The sequence below is a fragment of the Pygocentrus nattereri genome, chromosome 30 (assembly GCF_015220715.1).
Source record: "Pygocentrus nattereri isolate fPygNat1 chromosome 30, fPygNat1.pri, whole genome shotgun sequence".
Lineage (NCBI taxonomy): Eukaryota > Metazoa > Chordata > Actinopteri > Characiformes > Serrasalmidae > Pygocentrus > Pygocentrus nattereri.
The window spans coordinates 7,600,920-7,619,089 of NC_051240.1; the positions used below are offsets into that span (position 1 = coordinate 7,600,920).

At 41.7% G+C, this 18,170-nt stretch overlaps 1 protein-coding gene across 8 annotated transcripts in view; it reads right to left on the reverse strand.

The window, feature by feature from the left end:
* LOC108424773 (axin-2) overlaps positions 1 to 18,170 on the reverse strand; it is a 99,538-nt gene that overhangs the window by 24,701 nt on the left and 56,667 nt on the right. For 6 of the 8 annotated variants that reach the window (XM_037536512.1, XM_037536514.1, XM_017692994.2 and 3 more), the window contains one exon: positions 965 to 1,821. In XM_037536512.1, the coding sequence (XP_037392409.1) occupies positions 965 to 1,773 (809 nt within the window). In that variant the 5' untranslated portion in view covers positions 1,774 to 1,821. Of the gene's footprint in view, positions 1 to 964; positions 1,822 to 2,040; positions 2,554 to 3,292; positions 3,523 to 18,170 lie in introns of those variants that run through there. The other 2 variants (XM_017692992.2, XM_037536515.1) reach the window with 2 other exon arrangements.

The following is an 18,170-nucleotide window of genomic DNA, read 5'->3' on the forward strand; positions in this document are numbered from 1 at the left end:
AAAAGTTCATGTCTTCATCATTTGGTCCTCACAAAGGGCTAAATACATGCACACATACTTAAAACTCTCCAAACAAACTGACTGCACTTAATAGATTCCCTACACACGTTACTATGTATGTATAACCATGTATCTACCAGTGTATAAACATATGGATGGAGGGCAATAGGACAATATTTTGTTGTACTGTGGCAAATAATGTCACAATGCGCCACTGTACACCTTCTGAGTATATCAGTACTTAGATAACACTGACCAACTGCATGTGCAGTACTTGAAACATTAAACAAACATCACTGTATTCATGGGATAGTATATATAGTATATTTGGCACTACTACTGTTCTGACTTTGGAAAAATGAAATACTATGAAACCTACGGTGTATTGCGAACATGCCATTAAGAATCATGATATTTTTGGCATTGTAGACAACATACGGAGCCATACAGCTGTTCATATGGGGACCGCAATCATATGCGTATGTTTCGGGCCACAGAGTGGTCTGTCATGACCATCTGTAATCCGAATAAAGTTCTAAAGCTTCTCGTGTCTTCGCTCACTATTCGCTAAAGGTTAAAACTGGAAATAAGGCTGAGCATGAGCCAGTGTTATTACTACCAACCATTATGGGCATATAACTCACCAGCCGCTACATGATCTAATGTATTATAGATAGAAACGAATATCATGACACCTGGTGATATCTACGCTTCTTCAATAGGGTTAATGAACTCATTCTTGCTAAGAGTTGCTACTCTATGTCTAGATCTGTTGTGACACTAACAGACAACATATCAACCAGCGATACACGACCTCTCATTGAACAAGGCTCATTATTCACTTATTATTTAGTAATTACTACACATTAATAGGTAATTACTACCATATAAATGACATGGTTATGTGGGTGAGGTATTGAGGAGGAGGCTAAAGAAGTCATATCCTCCCATCTGAAAGTTCTACCTGCATCCACGCTCCAGACCCTCCGTGGTCCTTAGGGTCATGGTGGCCCGCAGGCTCTTGGCTGAAAGCCCCACCACGGTGGCCAGCGCCTTGGCCTTCAGGTCTCCGCAGGTCCACTCCTTGTCCTCGATGAGAGGGGGCAGGTAGCCGCACATCACCTTGAGACCCGCAAGGCTGCTCTGGTGGACGTACGCCGCGTTCTCGCAGCCGGAGCGCACATAGTCCAGGTAAATGTCCGAGCTGAGGAACATCTGGTAGGCTTTCTCCTCCATGGCGGCCTGGATCTCGGTCTGCGCCTGGTCGAACATGGTCGAGTCGATGCGCTGCTTTTTGATGCTGTCCCTAATGTAGCTCCTGGTGGCCGGCTTCATCTGCTCGGCCACCACGCCGCTGGCCTCCACGTACCTCTTGTAGATGGCCCTGGCCACGCGCTGCGTCTTGCCGTCCTTCAGGTCCATCTGCCGGAAGCCGTTGCATGCGAACCAGAAGTCCAGCGCGTCCTCGCCCTTCTCGCGCTCCAGGAACGTCTTGAAGAGGTGCGCGCCGTCCTGGTCACCCAGCAGCAGGTGCAGGGACTTTGTCCAGCGGGCCAGAGGAGAGTCCGGCGAGGCGCTGCCCTCAGGCTCCCCGAGGCCGTCCTCGTTCCTCCGGCTCGCGCTGCAGCCTGGGACCGGGACCGTAAGCGTGACTGGTACCGGGACCTCCGTGGCCACGCGACGCGGGCCCTCCCCTTCTTCCCCGGGCACCGGAGGGCGCGGCGCGTCCTCGCGGAAGCTCGCGCCCACGGGCTCCGCCAGCGCGCGGCTCATGCTCGCCCTGCTCGGGTGCCTCTACGGACGGCGCCAGCACGAGCCTGTCTGCGAACACAAAGCATGGGGGGTTAATCAGAGTCCAAGACCGGATCATTCTGTCAAGCCCTACATTCATGTTATCCCGTTAGCATCGATTCCACTGGAAGATGAACCCTCAGAGCTTCCCGGCTCACGCGGGCACGGATTCGCTCATAAAAACCACAAGAAAGCACGACGCAAAGCAAGGCACGCACGAGCACCAGATGAGCTGCGAATCACACCCACCTCCCGCTCTTCTAGACACTGCATTGAACAAAACGAGCTCAAATGGCTTGATCAGTTGAAATCGATGAAGACGCAAAGCACTAACGGACCACCCATCCATGCACAGCCTCTCTGCAAGCACGAAGCCCGCGTTTATCAAACCATACACACAAACAAAAGCACGACAAACCTCCTGACACTCTTCCAGCACCTCCCTACACGCTAACCAGAGAAGATGCACCCCTCTTATCACTCCCCCAAGCCTTGCACTGCCACAAACCAGCCTCGGAGCAAGCTCAAGCAACACGCATCTCCCCCTGTCAACACTCTTCCATCGCTTGCGTTGCCCTAAATCGGCGCAAATACACAGGATGGGGTCAATCAGAGAGAAGAAAGCGCCCATATCTCCCATTCAAGCCCTGCATTCGCCCCACAGGGAGCGTTTCTGCAAATACAAGATCAGTATAATCAGAACAAAGCGATGGAGATGTGCGTTAGATCAGGAAAACAGCAACGAAGACACACTATCACTCACTCTTCCACGCACTTTCTGCCAAACGTTTAACTGGAAGAAACAACCTCCGTTCAGCGTCTTTGTAACTTTCTAAGCGCAAATGTTCTGCAAAAACTTCCCAGCACGAGCTCAGACATAAATAAACCTCCTTCCAGCAAAACGCACCGGGGTCGGTCTAAACCCCACAGATAAATGAAACGAGACGCATGAAAAGCAGGAAAGAAGCACCCTCTACTCTTCCATACCGCGCACGAGCTCCTCCGCGTGCGGAACGTGCAGAGAAAACTTCTCGCAGATGAAACAGAGCGGCGAGCGCGAGCCCCGCACGTCTTTGATCTTTCAAGCTCGAGAGCGTAAGCTGAAGTCGGCTCCTTGTTCGAATTTCCCCGTTCCACCTTAAGCGGAACCAGAACGTAACTGCTGCACCATTTTAAGGTGGAACGGGAAAATTCGAGCGCGAGCTGCCCGCAGAAATCTGCAACCGAGTCGTCGACGCACAGCAGCGCGAGCGGGCAGAGGTGTCCAGCTCAGCTCGCGCACTGCTTCCAACAAGACACCACGCACCACTCACGCGCGAGCCCGGAGAGGCGTTTCAAGCGCAGCGCGTTCAGAACTCTGATCACTTCCACACGTCCAGGCTGAAAGTTCACACGGACTCCGCCGCGGGACTCACTGAGCCCCCAAGCCCACACAGACTCCTCAACTGCTGCCATTCACACCGCATAAGAGAAGAAAAACGACGTGGATCGCAGATCATACCATGTTTTCACGGCTCCTCGGAGGTGGAAAAGTAAAGAAACGTCCCGGAGTTTGTTTGCAGCCTTAAACTGAGGAGAACGGAATAATCCAAGCCACGAAACAAGGCTCCGAGGTCAAGAGTAATCCGTCAACACAGGTCAGGAATGCGGTGTACAGTTTGTATGAAGTCCTCGAGAGAGAGAGAGAGAGAGAGAGAGAGAGAGAGAGAGATAGACATGTGGTGCGGACCTTCTTATGTCCCATTCAGCACTGATCTGCCTTAAAGAGAGCACTGGATCCTCCTCTGGATCTGTGAGGGGGGCGTGAACAAGTGGGCGGGGCTTTGCCGTAATTCATCATTTTCTGGCTGAAGTGGGTTCATCCTGAGTTATTTTCTGAGCTGGATTCTCTTTCACTTAGTTAGTATTCTGTTTTTATGTATTTGTTCCTTTTTTAAAAAAAATAAAATGGCTTAACAGGTTACAGTTTTTCCCTTTGGCTTTCCCCTTTGGTTACAGTCAAACAAGATCATAACACAAGGCCAGGGGTCGCAACCCAAATAGAATAGAATAGAATAGAATTTCAATAGAATTGACAACCACTGATCACTGTGTTTGCACACTGTGAAATTAGACTTCTGCATTTAACCCATCCCTGTAGTGAAACACCCACATGCACGCTAGTGAACACACACACTAGGGGGCAGTGAGCACACTTGCCCGGAGCAGTGGGCAGAACATCCACGGCGCCCGGAGAGCAATGTTAAATGTTAAAGTGAGCCAATTGGTTCTTTCAAAAAACAATCAAGGCACCTTGAGAGCCACAACCTTTTATGTCCATTTTAACATCTTGGCTATAAATAAGTCTCAGTATGTGCTAATGCGCTAGTGTAGGCTGAAGAACATAATATAAGGAAAACGCAGACTGTTGTACCAGATTATCAGCCGCTACCATTGCTTTTGTGGTTGATATGCTCCCAACTTATCGAAAAATCAGAGCTTCCAGCGAGTAAATACGACACTGTGGTGGTGTTCATGCTGAAGGCAGCTCCTACTGAAGCCCACGCTGGTTCCAGAGCGAAATCAGAAATGCTAGCCAAGTGCAGGCCTAACCTGCTAATTTGTGGAGCAACAAAATCACAAGGGGTGCTGCGGAAGAGCAGTGCTTCACTTGACTAACACAATATAATAGTATGGTTTCTCTGTGGTGTATTTTAATACTATTTGTTGAAAAAAAAACAATGCAAATTCATGAATCTTGGCTTTCTTGCTAGCTACGTTTTCGTTTGCTTACCATTAGCAGTAGATGCTAACTGCTGCACAAGACGCTGCTTTTCAGTGATCACATAAATGTTTCTTGCTTTGTTGGACATCTAAATACTAGGCAGATTAATTAGTCTTCATATAACAAAACTTGAGCTGTTCTGTGAACCTAAAAAGTGTCTAAAAGCTAAGGCACGTGTGTTATGCTTGAGTTAGGCCAGCTGTCCAAAGGCATTTTCCTCAACGCTCGACTGGGGGCACAAGATGTTCAGCATGTTTAACTGGACCTCAAATATTCTCTGCTGATTTAAAAGTCTTAAACAAGTTCTTTTGCTACACATTTAAAAAAAGATAGTTCTTTAAGGGTTCTTTTGTAAAGGCAGTGCTTCTGTCTAGGACCACAGGTTCCATATAGAACCATTTCATGCTTTGCATGGTGAAAAAGTTTTTCAGGTTGATTGATAATGTTTCTGAAAACAGTTTGAGAACTTTTGAAACCAGTTATAGCATAGCATCAAAAAGGTTCTGCTCCTGTTACAATGTCAAACTTGTAATATTAGAAGAATGTTTTTTGGGGCTTAACTCTATTCTAAACAGAACCCGTGAAGACCCTTTTTAAGTGTGTATACTAGCATGCCCTGTGTAACATTTCCTCTCACAACAACTCAAGCAGGTTAGTTATGTTTTTAAGTTAAAACACAATCAATTTGCACAGCAAAGCACAACACACAGTCTTTCATTAATATACATTTGGCATATGTATATAGACTTCAGAACCTTTGCATGGGTTGGCTACCAGATCAAAAGACAGCAGTCCACCATGTACTACCAAAAGAAGTATGAAGCTAATATCTTTGTTGTTCCATGATGAGTTTTCCCAAGCCAAATTAGTGCTTGGAATGCTGTGTTTAAACTCTCATTACACTATATCTACAATGCATGACAATTTCAGGAGAGCTACTTTCCAAGATGTGGGTAGTCTAGCAATAAACATCCACTGCCTGAAGCAAAACCCCAGGATTAGCAAAACACTGTTGTTCTCTGCAAAGATATCATACACCAATTGACAAAATAATGGGACTCTGTTTATCACTAAAAGTTGAAAAGTCAGCTGTTGAGTTGAGTAGCACTTGTTGATTCATTAATATTAGTGTTATGATGCTAAAGAAAAGACAGCTGTTTACATTTGTGGATGAAATTGCCATTTGTGGACCACTTCACTGATGATGACTGTCATGGTAGTCTATACATTGGAACTTGCATAAATTTGCAGTACATAGTGAGTCTTTGGTAGTCAGCTATATAGGGAGTCAGTGTTAAAGTAGAGAGCTCAGAAACTACAAAGTGACACACTATACAGTCTGTTATTTCTTTATTAGAAACAGATTCCAAACACAACCCTAATCTGCACTTAGAAAACAAATAAGTATCCAAAGTCAGCAGCATTACAGTTTACAAAGTCTTTAGCTGTTGCCGCTCCAGGCTAATTTAAAACAAGATTGGTTTGGAACGGTTTAACTAAAGACTTCAAAGTGAGCCTGGCCCAGGAAGAAAAGGTAGAAAAGACCAATCTTTAAGACTGGAAATAGTCAAACATTCACACAATTGCCCGTTTGTAGCACAGTGAGCAAGTGGTGGAATTTTTGGAATAGCAAAGTTTTGCCGTCACTATATCATATATTGTGATGAGGTAACAGAATTCAGATGTGAGCAGATCACAATAAAAGAGATGTTTAATCTCTAGAACTCAAAAAGGAACAAGACAAAATCGTAGTCGAGAGATAGGTCAAAAAGTCAAAACACGGATCCAAAAAGACAGGCAAAGGTACAAAAGGGATAAGGCACAAAGTCAAGAAACAGGTAATCAAAGCAGGGGCCAAAAACAAGAAACAGAGAGAGTCAGATATAAACGCTCAGTAGTTCACAGGGAACAATACTTCACAATATACCTAAAGTAAGCCTGGGCTTATATACTAACTCTAAAAAGTCATGTGACATACTAGACAGGTGAACCTGGCAAAGACGAATCAGGTCATGTGAGTTCCTATAGACTCCTGGGTAATGGAGTCAGACTCCGATTGTGGCTGAGTGGTCACATGATCTCCTGTTGTGATCTAGGAAATGGAGTCCGTTCGGGAGTTTGTCGGATTAGCTAACCCTAGGTGTTTATATTAACATCATAATTTATCTACCACATTTGAGCATTCTAACATGAACTAGTCCAGTGCTGGTCTGGTGCTGGCTTGGCTGGTCACCCATCATGGGCATACTGGTTGACCAGCATACCAGCAGCGAAAACACAACATAAGCTGGTTTTGCTGGTGACTAGCCATGCTTTGCAGCAGGATTGTAGCATGTATATAATATTATTAATATTTTGAGACCTTAATGACCTCAGAATTCAGGGGATCCAGAGACATTCTGTAAAATGTACACAGGACAAACATACCAGGTTTTAAAAACATTTTAGTTTACAGGGTGTGACCGACCGCTACACTGTCGCTTAGCCTCAGAGCTCCTTATAGGATGTAGACTACAATAACTCCATAGGTCTATTTCACTCACTGGGACCCATGTTCAACTCAGAACCTAGCACCAGTACTGCATAACTACAAACCACATGTCTAACCTGTTAACAAATTAGCAAGTTCACTCAACAAATACTAAGACAGGCTAACACTGACAACAACAACTGTGGAATGCTAAACAGGTCGAGCTAGGCTAGTACAGACTGCACTGTTATTGTGGCAGCAAGAGCTAGTAGGCTAACACGAGCTCCATTCTAATGACTTGTTTGTGGGCTAAATGTGAAGAAGCAAGTATTTTGTCACGTTATTATGAAAGTTAAACTTAGTAAATGATCATGTTTGGAAAATGTAACAAACCATACAAGAGCCTTAGCAGAGACTAGTGCTTCACAGCTAACTCTATAAAGAGCAACGACTGTCATTAGAAAGTGATCAGCAACTCCAACGACGTTGCTCCTGTGATTTCACTGTTTCTACATTAACTTCAAAGACGCAGATCTTTGATCTTGCATATATAACATATATATTTCTTTTTTTAAGTCATGTCGTGCCACAGTGAAGGAAACTGGAGCATCAGGGGCACAAAGCAAACGCCTCTCAGTGTCTTATTTGTGAGCTTTTGAGGTTTTCTTCCAAACGTGTATTGACAAGCCAATTCCGAGACTTTTTCTGACATGCTTTCCATTCATATGATTAAGGCATATTAAACGGTTACAAAAAGTCATTGTGGTCAAATAGGCTTCGCACCATGTAATGCGGATGACTTTCTCAATGTCATTGCAGAGAGATCTGAGGGAAAAAGAGAGACAGGGAGAGAGAGAGAGAGAGAGAGAGAGAGAGAGAGAGGGAGAGAGAGGGAGGGAGACTGATCCTACCCCATGCTACTTCAAAGCGTATATTGTTCCTTTGATGTTCAACACAAACTCTGAAGACCAAGATATATTTAAATACTTGAATTCGCACATAGAAACCAGTGATGCCACGTCTGTAGCTCTAACACGCTTAAGAATGATGAAGAAATTTACATTTTACATGGATTTATCATACTTGGCATTGCTTTTGTATTTGCGTGAACATTATTTGCAGTGTGGCCTGGGTAAGGGAATTTTGAATCCACAGAACCTCCAAATCTGCACTTATTTTCAAAATTCTTACTTTTTTAAAATTCTTTTAGGACTTTTACTTTAAGGGCATCTACTACTGCATCCATGTTAAAACATTGTTTTATGATGACAAATTGTAGTAGTAATAATTATTGAGTAATAATAATAGTACAAGTATTATTGGAATTAGTGGTAGTTACTAATAGTACACTCTTAAAAAGATGGTTCTTCAAAAGATTCTTAAATAAAGACAATGGTTCTATATAGAACCAGGAACACTGGACCATTTTCATGCTTAAATGGTTCTTTGCACAGTGAAACGGTTCTTCAGATTGACAGAGAATGTGTTGAGTATGGTTTTATACAGAACCTTTTTGAAAATGGTTCCATATAGTGCCAAAAAGCGTTCTTCTGTTGTTACAAACTTGACATTGTAACAGCAGAAGAACTCTTTTTGGTGCTATATGGAACCACTGTGTGTACTAAAGAACATTTGAAGAACCATCTTTTTTATAAATGTAGTAACAGCAGTAGAGTATTAGTGATAGTAGTAGAAGCAGTAGTAGTAAAACAGTAGTATTAGTAGTAATAGTTGCAGTAGTAGTGATAGTAGTAATTGTAGTAGTAATAAAAATAATAGTACTAGAAAACAATAGCAGAAATAATAGTAATGATAGTAGTAGTATTTGTAGTTGTTGTAGTAACAATAGTAGCATCAATGATAATAGTAAGCAGGTAAGCAGTGCACCACTGTGTTTATCCCCTGAATACAGAATGACTGTGCACTCTTAACCCACACACATTCAGACTCACCTCTCACAGTCTAGTCAACATGTTCATCCATCCTGAGCAGAATGAACAAGAGACACCGTGCAAGCACACCTGTTGGCCATTTCATGGCCATGTGATTATCTCGTGGTGGTGCAGAGGACAGGGCAGTCAAGCAGCAGTGCCAGTCTTTTTTTGATGTTGACCTCCCTCTGACCCCTTTGTAGTGGCCCTGGTCATTTTCACAAGGAGACCCCAAATGTTTGAAAATCCCAGAACAGGATGAGGAGAGGAGCAGAAAGAAGCTACTGAAGAGCGGTCATAAAACAAGGTTATCCAGAGGCTAATTTGAACCTATAGAACAAACAAGAGGATGGAAGAACAGCAGAGGATTGAAGAAACAGCTTTCAAAAGTTCACCAGTATGTTCTTAGCCCTTGACCCAGGTCAGTGTGACTGGTGTGGGTCAGTTCATTACTGGCCTTCAACTCCAAAGTTGCAACATGCACAATATTTGTTTATTGATGAACAAGGCCATGATGCAGGCCACCGTTCGGCCAAATGGACCTTCCTTTATGATATTATCTTCTACATTGCCTGGCCAAAAAAAAAGGTCACACTAACATTCGTTGGACTGCCTTTAGCTTTGATTATGGCATGCATCCGCTGTGGCATCGTTTCCACAAGCTTCTGCAATGTCACAACATTTATTTCGTTCAGAGTTGCATTAATTGTGGTGGCCAATCCATGTGCAAAAATGATGCCTCATGCTCCCTGAACCACTCTTTCACAATTTGAGCCAGATGAATTCAGGCATTGTCATCTTGGAATATGCCCGTGCCATCAGGGAAGAAAAAATCCATTGATGGAATAACCTGGTTGTTCAGTTTATTCAGGTAGTCAGCTGACCTCATTCTTTGGGCACATAACATTGCTGAACCTAGACCTGACCAACTGCAGCAGCCCCAGATCATAGCACTGCCCCCACAGGCTTGTACGGTAGGCACTAAGCATGATGGGTTCATCACTTCAGCCACCTCTCTTCTTAGCCTGATGCGCCCATCACTCTGGAACAGGGTAAATTTGGACTCATCAGACCACATGACCTTCTTCCATCGCTCCAGAGTCCAATCTTTATGCTCCCTAGCAAATTGAAGCCATTTTTGCCAGCTAGCCTCAGTGATGAAATGCGGAAATGCTCTTACTTCCACTATTAAACACATCCCTGAGTTCTACTGTTGTTTTTCTACGATTTGATTTCACCAAACATTTAAGTGATCGTCGATGATGATCATTCAAGATTTTTTTTCTGACCACATTCCTTCCTGGAAGATGATGTTTCCTCACTGTCCTTCCACTTTTTAATAATGCGTTGAACAGTTCTTAACCCAACTTTAGTAGTTTCAGCAATCTCCTTAGCTGTTTTCTCTGCTTGATGCATGCCAGTAATTTGACCCTTCTGAAACAGATTAACATCTTTTGCATGACTACAAAATGTGTCTTTCAACATGGTTGTTTAAGAAATGAGAAGCTACTCACTGGATCAGTTAGGGTTAAATAACTTGTTGCCATCTGAAACATAATCACCCATGCTGTAATTAACCAATGGGAGGCTCTATTTGCTCAATTAAATCCAGGTGGTGACCTTTATTTTGGCCAGGCAGTGTATGTCGTTGCTGTCAGCAACAAAACCTCTCTTTTTCCCATTTTTTTGTACAAAAAATGAATCACATCAGCTGCCTCGTATACCGTATAAAAATGTCATGGATAACAGGCCAAAATAAACAGAACATGATCTTGTTATATTACCTTGAACTGAAAGGTAAAAGAGTTTTTATTTCTCCTGTAAAGTTGCCTTTTTGGAGGTCTTTTTTGAGGTTTAATTCTAGCAGCTAATTGTTAACACTGTTGAAATTGAGACCTTTTACTGTTTTTTTTTTAAAATATATTTCTGATTTTGAATTTGATGCCAACAACATGTTCTAAAAAATTGGGATGGGGCAACAAAAGACAAAACTGGTAAAGTTGTGTAAAAAACCTGGTGGTTAATTGGCAACAGGTCAATAACATGATTGCATATAAAAGAGCATCTCAAAGAGCTGAGTCTTTGAGAAGTAAAGATGGGGAGGTTCACCACTCTGTGAAAGACTGCATTCAGAGAATCTGCAGAAATGCTGCCACCTTCTCTGGGCCCAAGCTCATTTAAAATGGACTGAGGTGAAGTCGAAAAGTGTCCTGTACTCAGATGAATCAACATTTGAAATTCTTTTTGGAAATTATGGACACTGTGTCCTCTGGGCTAAAGACCACTTAGCTTGTTATCAGTTATCACAGTTCAAAATCCAGTACTCGGCATTAGGGCACATGGCATGGGTAATGTGCACATCTGTGACAGCACCATTAATGCTGAGCGATATACATATGTTTTGGCAACATATGCTGCCATCCAGACGACATCTTTTTCAGTGACTGCCTTGATTATTTCACCAAGACAATGCCAAACCACACTGTGCATGTATTACAACAGCATGGCTCTGAATTAAAGGGATCCAGGTGCTAAACTGCCCTGCCTGAAGTCCAGAACTGTCACTCACTGATAACAATTGGCATATTATGAAACGAAAATGACAAAGTAGGCCCTGAACTGTTGAGCAGCTGAAATCCTGTATCAAACCAGAATGGGAAACATTTTCCTCGTAAAACTACAGCAGTGTGTCCTCCGTGTCCAAACGCTTATAGAGTGCCGTTAAAAGAAGAGGTGATGAAACACAGTGGCCCATCCCAACTTTTTTAGAGCATGTTGTTGGCATCAAATTCAAAATGCCAAAAACATTTTCCAAAAAACAATAACATTTCTCAGTCTCAACATGTGATATGATGTCTTTGTAGTATTTTTCTTTAAAAATATGGTTTATATGATTTGCATATCATTGCCTTCTATTTTTATTTACATTCTGCACAGCATCCAAACTTTTTTGGAAATAGGGTTGTACAGTAATGACAAGAATCAAGAGGCCACTGCACAGCATGAGCCATCCCTGTAGTAAATCACAGCATCACTCATGCAGTCCAAAATTCAGAAAGAATTAGAATAGTGCATTTTCCCTCTTTTAAATCAAGCTAAAAAAATCAGAATTCAAAGTTATCTGTTCCTCAGAAAGTCTCTGGTGAGTTGTTTGATGCAAATATGCATGTTGTGAAAGTGCAGAAACATCAAAGAGCAACACCAAATGGCTAATACAATTATCTAATTATCTGTTTGTACGTGTGAAGGACATTTAATCTTTAAGTCTGACTCAGAAATGTGGAGAATGTCTTCAGAGATCATCAACTGACCACTTCTGGGTGTCCATGTCACATTATACTGCTTACCTGTGAGTTGTACCTTTAAGGTATTCTTTGTGGAAAAAAACAATGTTAGCGCTTGTGGCGAGGGCTGTTAATAATTACTCTGTCTATTATGATTAGACATCAAACAGAACTATATTTGGTGTATGTCATGCTCAGTCGTTCCTAGAAGCGAAAATTTTTCTGTGTGGCAGAAAAAAAGAAAAAAGAAAAAATTCTGGTTCCATTGACTTAAATTAAAATTTAAGCATGTTTTTTCCTTCTCCTGTAAAGCCATTTTGGAGATATGAGGTTTTGTTCAAGTTATTGTTTGAGTATTAAGTAAAGTACTAAGTAAAATCCACCAATTATGTTTTTAATTTACATTGGGGGGTGGGCGGGGGGCGGTGCCCAGACCTGTTTCAAAAAGGGCCAGATTGCACCGTGTCAAAATACCTGAGGGCCAAAATTTTATTCATAAATGATGCAAAATATTACATTTATAAAATATCAGCACATAGAGTCTGAGCTTTCTGTGAGCTGCTGTGTTTCCTATCACTGCATAAAAGATGCACAATGCTTCTTTTATTCTTGGATTATACATTCAGAACAGTTTGGATCAATAAGTGCTTATTACAGATAATTAAATTGTTTAAGAGTTACAATACAACATGTCTAACGTATCAATCATAATCCTATTTAAGTGTTTACTTGTTAAAAAGTATAATAATAATGTTCTTCGCATGTCAAATAAATACTGCATAGCTACATTGTTGTTCGACCTTAAAGGGTTAATATTTACTGAACTACCACAGTTGCCTTAACAAGAAGTTTTCCATCTCACCAAAATTGCCAGCTCTGAGTGTTTAGTTTGAGCTTTATATATATATATATATATATATATATATATATATATATACACACACACATATATTATAAGCTTAAAAACTCTGGATTTACTCTAGAATGGCCCAAAATAATCAGCATTAGCTTAAGGCTAACATTCTTCTGGAATCCCAAGAGCATTATTATAGATGTGTTGTTCTCACATTTTTTGCCAAGTTTTGACATGTATAGGCCAAACTAATCGCTCTAATGGTTACGGTTCACCACTGATCAACACAAGTGTTGCCAAAAGCAAGAAAACTGAAAGACAAAATGAATTAGATTGATGTGGAAATAATATACGGATTAGAATCAAAGTGAATTCAGTGCATCGTTTTTCTCAGTGTTCAAGATATAAGAGAATAAACACATCTCGCATTGCCCAGAGATGTAAATATGACTTTAGACTTTAAGTGCAGAGAGAGGCAGCGCGTTTTGGCGAGTTCAAAGGCATGCGAGATTGAAGCTAGGACAGGAGCATGAAAGCTAATAAAGTTAAGTAGGCCTGCATCGGGGGGAAGGACGAGCATCCTGCTTTGAACAGACCCTGTGATCAGTCGCCTCCCTCAATTAGTGTATTGTCCACTTGTACTTTCAGCCTGGGGGTTAAACTGCTAGCGCAGCGCTTTGAAGTGCTTATCCCTTCATCTGCAGTCTGATGGAGGAAAATCTGCAAGACAACAACGAAAAAAAAACACATCGAAGCTCGCTGGCCAGAGAATAGATAGACCACAGCTAGAAACAGAAAAGGAGAAAGAGATTAGACAAACTACGAATTAGCGATAAAACAGAAATCTGACCACTAAGATATCTTTTAGAAAATCTCCTTGAAATGCAGGCTAAAGAGGATGAGAGACGATTGGTCAATAATGCAATTGTTACTAGGAATGAATTAAAGTGAATAGCCACAAATTAGAAAAAATTAGAAAAATTACAGCTTGCTAATTAGTGGCTACAGGCATCCAGTCTGTTAGCATGTGTGGTTGAGTTGAGGCCCATTGTATCTTAATCCACACTTAATAGATCGCCCAAAGTGATGGTTTTAATGAATTACATGTGATTTTTGATGATTGTAACAGCTGGGCTAAAAGCAGTGCTTTTTAGTTACACTAATCCAATACAATGAAACATTGTATCTTGAAAATGGTAATTTTACAGGAGAAGGAAAAAACCTACTTTACATTTAATGTAAGTCAATGGAACCAGACGTTTTTCCAAGTATGTTTTCACCATTTCTGTTGGTCCATTCTTTGTGAAATTTTAAGAGGATATAAAGGATAACAGCTATTTTCACATTATGTCAAAAACTGAAAAACAACAAAAATGGAGATCAGAGGTTTTGTTCCAAAAGCAGTGATATACTAAACATGAACTACACTTACAGTGTAATTAAGAGCTGATCTGAGATGTTTTCTTCCAATGTAATCTGTAATAAGTTCAGCTAAATGGATAGCGTAGACCTGATTCTTGTTTAGTACACAAACCACAACAAACTTGACATATATGTCAAGTATCATATATGTCATGTATGCCTAAGTATCACTTTTCTTGAACTTTGCTCCATAACAGTGTCATAACCAGGTCATAAACATGCCATGGCTTGGCTAATGTCATATCCAGTCATGAGCTATCAGGACAGATTTTATCCAGTAGTATAACAGAGTCATGGTACCATTACTGGTCATTGTCATGGCAGATGTCATCAAGTTTCATGTCATGACAGCTTATGTCACATGTTCATTTTTGCCAAATGTAATGTAGTTAGCAGTCATTACCACTAATTATACCACAGGTAGTTCCAACGTCGCAATGTGATTGGCTGAGAGACTTTCTTTGAGCACCAAAATTTTCAGATAAAGTATCACTCTGCCTTATTTGTCTATAACCTAACAGTGTCAGCCAGCCAATGAAAAAGCAAAAGCCACATCTTTATCACAAGCAAATCTGCTGAAGAGAACTACAATGACAGCAAGCGATTACACCCCCATTGTAATCACCAAAGCTGTTTACACTAGACTCGAGTGGCAGTGCTCCTTTCTTGACTGCCTTGTTTCTGTTTCTGACACATGAGTTTTTTTAAATGCATGTGTGATTCAATCATTGAGATGCAAACACATTAATTCAGAGTGGTTTGATGTGAAATGTTTCGTTGACTCAAATGTGTTTACAGTGGTGGTGATAGGAACCAGGGGTGAACCTACATCTGTTTTCTGAGGTTTTTTATGTAATATTGTTGAAAATAAAACAGTGGTACATCTGAAAATGAAAGGTTTTTGGGGGACTACTTTGCCTTCTAACACCCTACATGTATTTAACCACCACTGATGGATTTTAAAAAGTACATTGTGGCCCAAAAGTTTGTCTCAATACGATCACACAATAATGTCTCAGGCAGTGTATTCATGTAATACATTTTTTGGTGTAGCTTTAAGCATTAAGCTCTTAGAGTAATTATGGTAAAGGACTTTCGTCTATCTGTTTTCTTGACATGGTCACATACACTGATCAGGCATAACATTATGGCCTCCTTGTTTCTACACTCATTGTCCACTTCATCAGCTCCACTTACTGTATAGGTGCACTTTGTAGTTCTACAGTTACAGACTGTAGTCCATCTGTTTCTCTGCATACTTGGTTAGCCCCATTTTACCCTATTCTTCAGTGGTCAGGACCCCACATGGACCCTCACAGAGCAGGTACTATTTAGGTAGTGGATCATTCTCAGCACTGCAGTAACACTGATGTGGTGGTGGTGGTGTGTAAGTGTGTGTTGCACTGGTCTGAGTGGATCAGACACAGCAGTGTCTGACTGAGGAAAGTCTACCAATCAAAAATATGCAGCCAGCAGCGTCCTGTGGGCAATGTCCTGTGACCAATGACGAAGGACTAGAGGATGACCAACACGAACTGTGCAGCAGCAGATGAGCTATTGTCTCTGACTTTACATCTACAAGTTGGACTGACAAGGTAGGAGTGTCTAATAGAGAGGACAGTGAGTGGATGCAGTGTTTAAAAACTCCAGCAGCACTGCTGTGTCTGATCCACTTGTACCAGCGCAACACACTCTAACACTCCACCACCATCAGTGTTACTGCAGTGATGATAATGATCCACCACCCAAATGCTTTGTGAGGGAATGTGGGGGTCCTGACCACTGAAAAAGTGGGCTAAGATGTATGCAGAGAAACAGATGGACTCCAGTCTGTAACTGTAGAACTACAAAGTGCTCCTATACAGTAAGTGGAGCTGATAAAATGGACAATGAGCGTAGAAACAAGGAGGTGCTCATAATGTTACGCCTGATCGGTGTACGTGTATACGCATACATGCCTAGCCACGCCTCCAAAGTCTCAAGCGCCAGCCAGGAGCAGAACACTGCAATATGCACAACCCTAGTCACTAGAAAGCTAGACAGTGCTGTATGTATTCAACTGTGAAAGTAATGAGCTAGCATTGAAAAACAGTTATATCTGAGAAAATTTTGATAGTTGACTGATTTTATTCATAGCCTCCTTCATAATGTAGCTCTCAGAGTAGCACAGCTGAAGGACCCAGTGCACATTCGCTCACTTGTTTACTGAGTAAACTAGCCTCACAGAGCAAAATATGCTGATTATTAAATATGTCCTCAGACTTTTATAACTGACTGGTAACTGCTCTGATGGCACATTTTCACCATAAAGCACTATTAATGGTGTCTGACTGATGATGGCTGATGTCAATAGCTGGGTGGCCGTAATTCACACTAGGACAGCACTGGCCACCCTGGCCAGGCCTGGGCTACACCTCTACTTTCTATTCAAGTGAACTGCCTTTTAGAGAGAGAGAGAGAGAGAGAGAGAGAGAGAGAGAGAGAGAGAGATGGAAATTAGTGAAAGTATAGAGAAGAAGACAGCAAGTAAAAACAGAAAAGACAGAGTAAAGGAGAAGAGAGAGAGAGTGAGCAAGAGAAAAAGGCAGGGGGGGGGGAGAAAGACAGAAAGAAAGTGAGAGAAAAAGCAGGAAAAAACAAAGAAAGAACAGACGTAGAAGGAAGAGACAAAAAGAAAGAAAGAAAGAAAAACATGAAAAGTGAAGAAAGCAAACATAAAGGGGGTGACAGTGTAAAAGCGGGAAAGCAGAGAAGAAAAAGAAAGAAAGAAAGCAGAGAGAATGAAAGAAAGAGAGAAAGGAAAAGACGGCAGAAGGAAAGAGAATAAAAGAAATCGTAGAAAGAGATAAAAGGAGATGAAAATAAGTGAGGAACACAAAAAGAGAGAAGAAAGAAAGAAAGAAAGCAGGGAGAGTGACAGAGTAAGAGATGTGAAAGTGAGACATAAAAGTTAGAGACCGAAGAAAGTAAGCAAAATGAGGGAAGGCAGAGTAAAAAGAAAGGAAACTGAGCGAATGAGAGAGGGAGAGGCAGAGAGAGAGACAGAGAGAGAGAGAGAGAGAGAGAGTAAGAGCACAGTTGTCAGCAGAATCAGATGGCTTTGGAGCCAGAAGCAGCCGAATATACAATTAAAGTGTGGAGTTAAGACGGGCTTTGAAGTCGGACATGCTCTCTAACGCTCTTACAGTCTGAGAAAGAAGCCATTCATCCTGCTGTTCCGGCCTGTTAACAGGATAGAGTTAAAAGGGCCAATTTGAAGAAAATAAGCAGAGTAAACTTTAATTCTGACGCCTGATCCATAGTGGGCGACAGAGTGAACGCTATCATCATCATCGCCAGAGTCGAACCTCACGGGCTGTTAGTCAGTGACGGGGGGAGGGGGGGGGGGTTGGTTTCAGATTAATTACTACTTCACTGTTCGTTTTTATGTTATTAATCGTGTTTTGTGGTGGCTTAAAACTTTAATAACCTATAGAGACTGTGTTTGATGTTGAGCGTGAGAAGGAGAAGGTGGGGTCTAACAGTGTCTTCGGCAAGATTAGCCCCCAAAAAACGCCCTCCGGTGGTGTCGTTTACAAATCAAGGCCACAAAACATTATGGGTTGTGTACCATTCAAAATTGAAGCAACTGTCTTAAATAATATTAATATTTGAA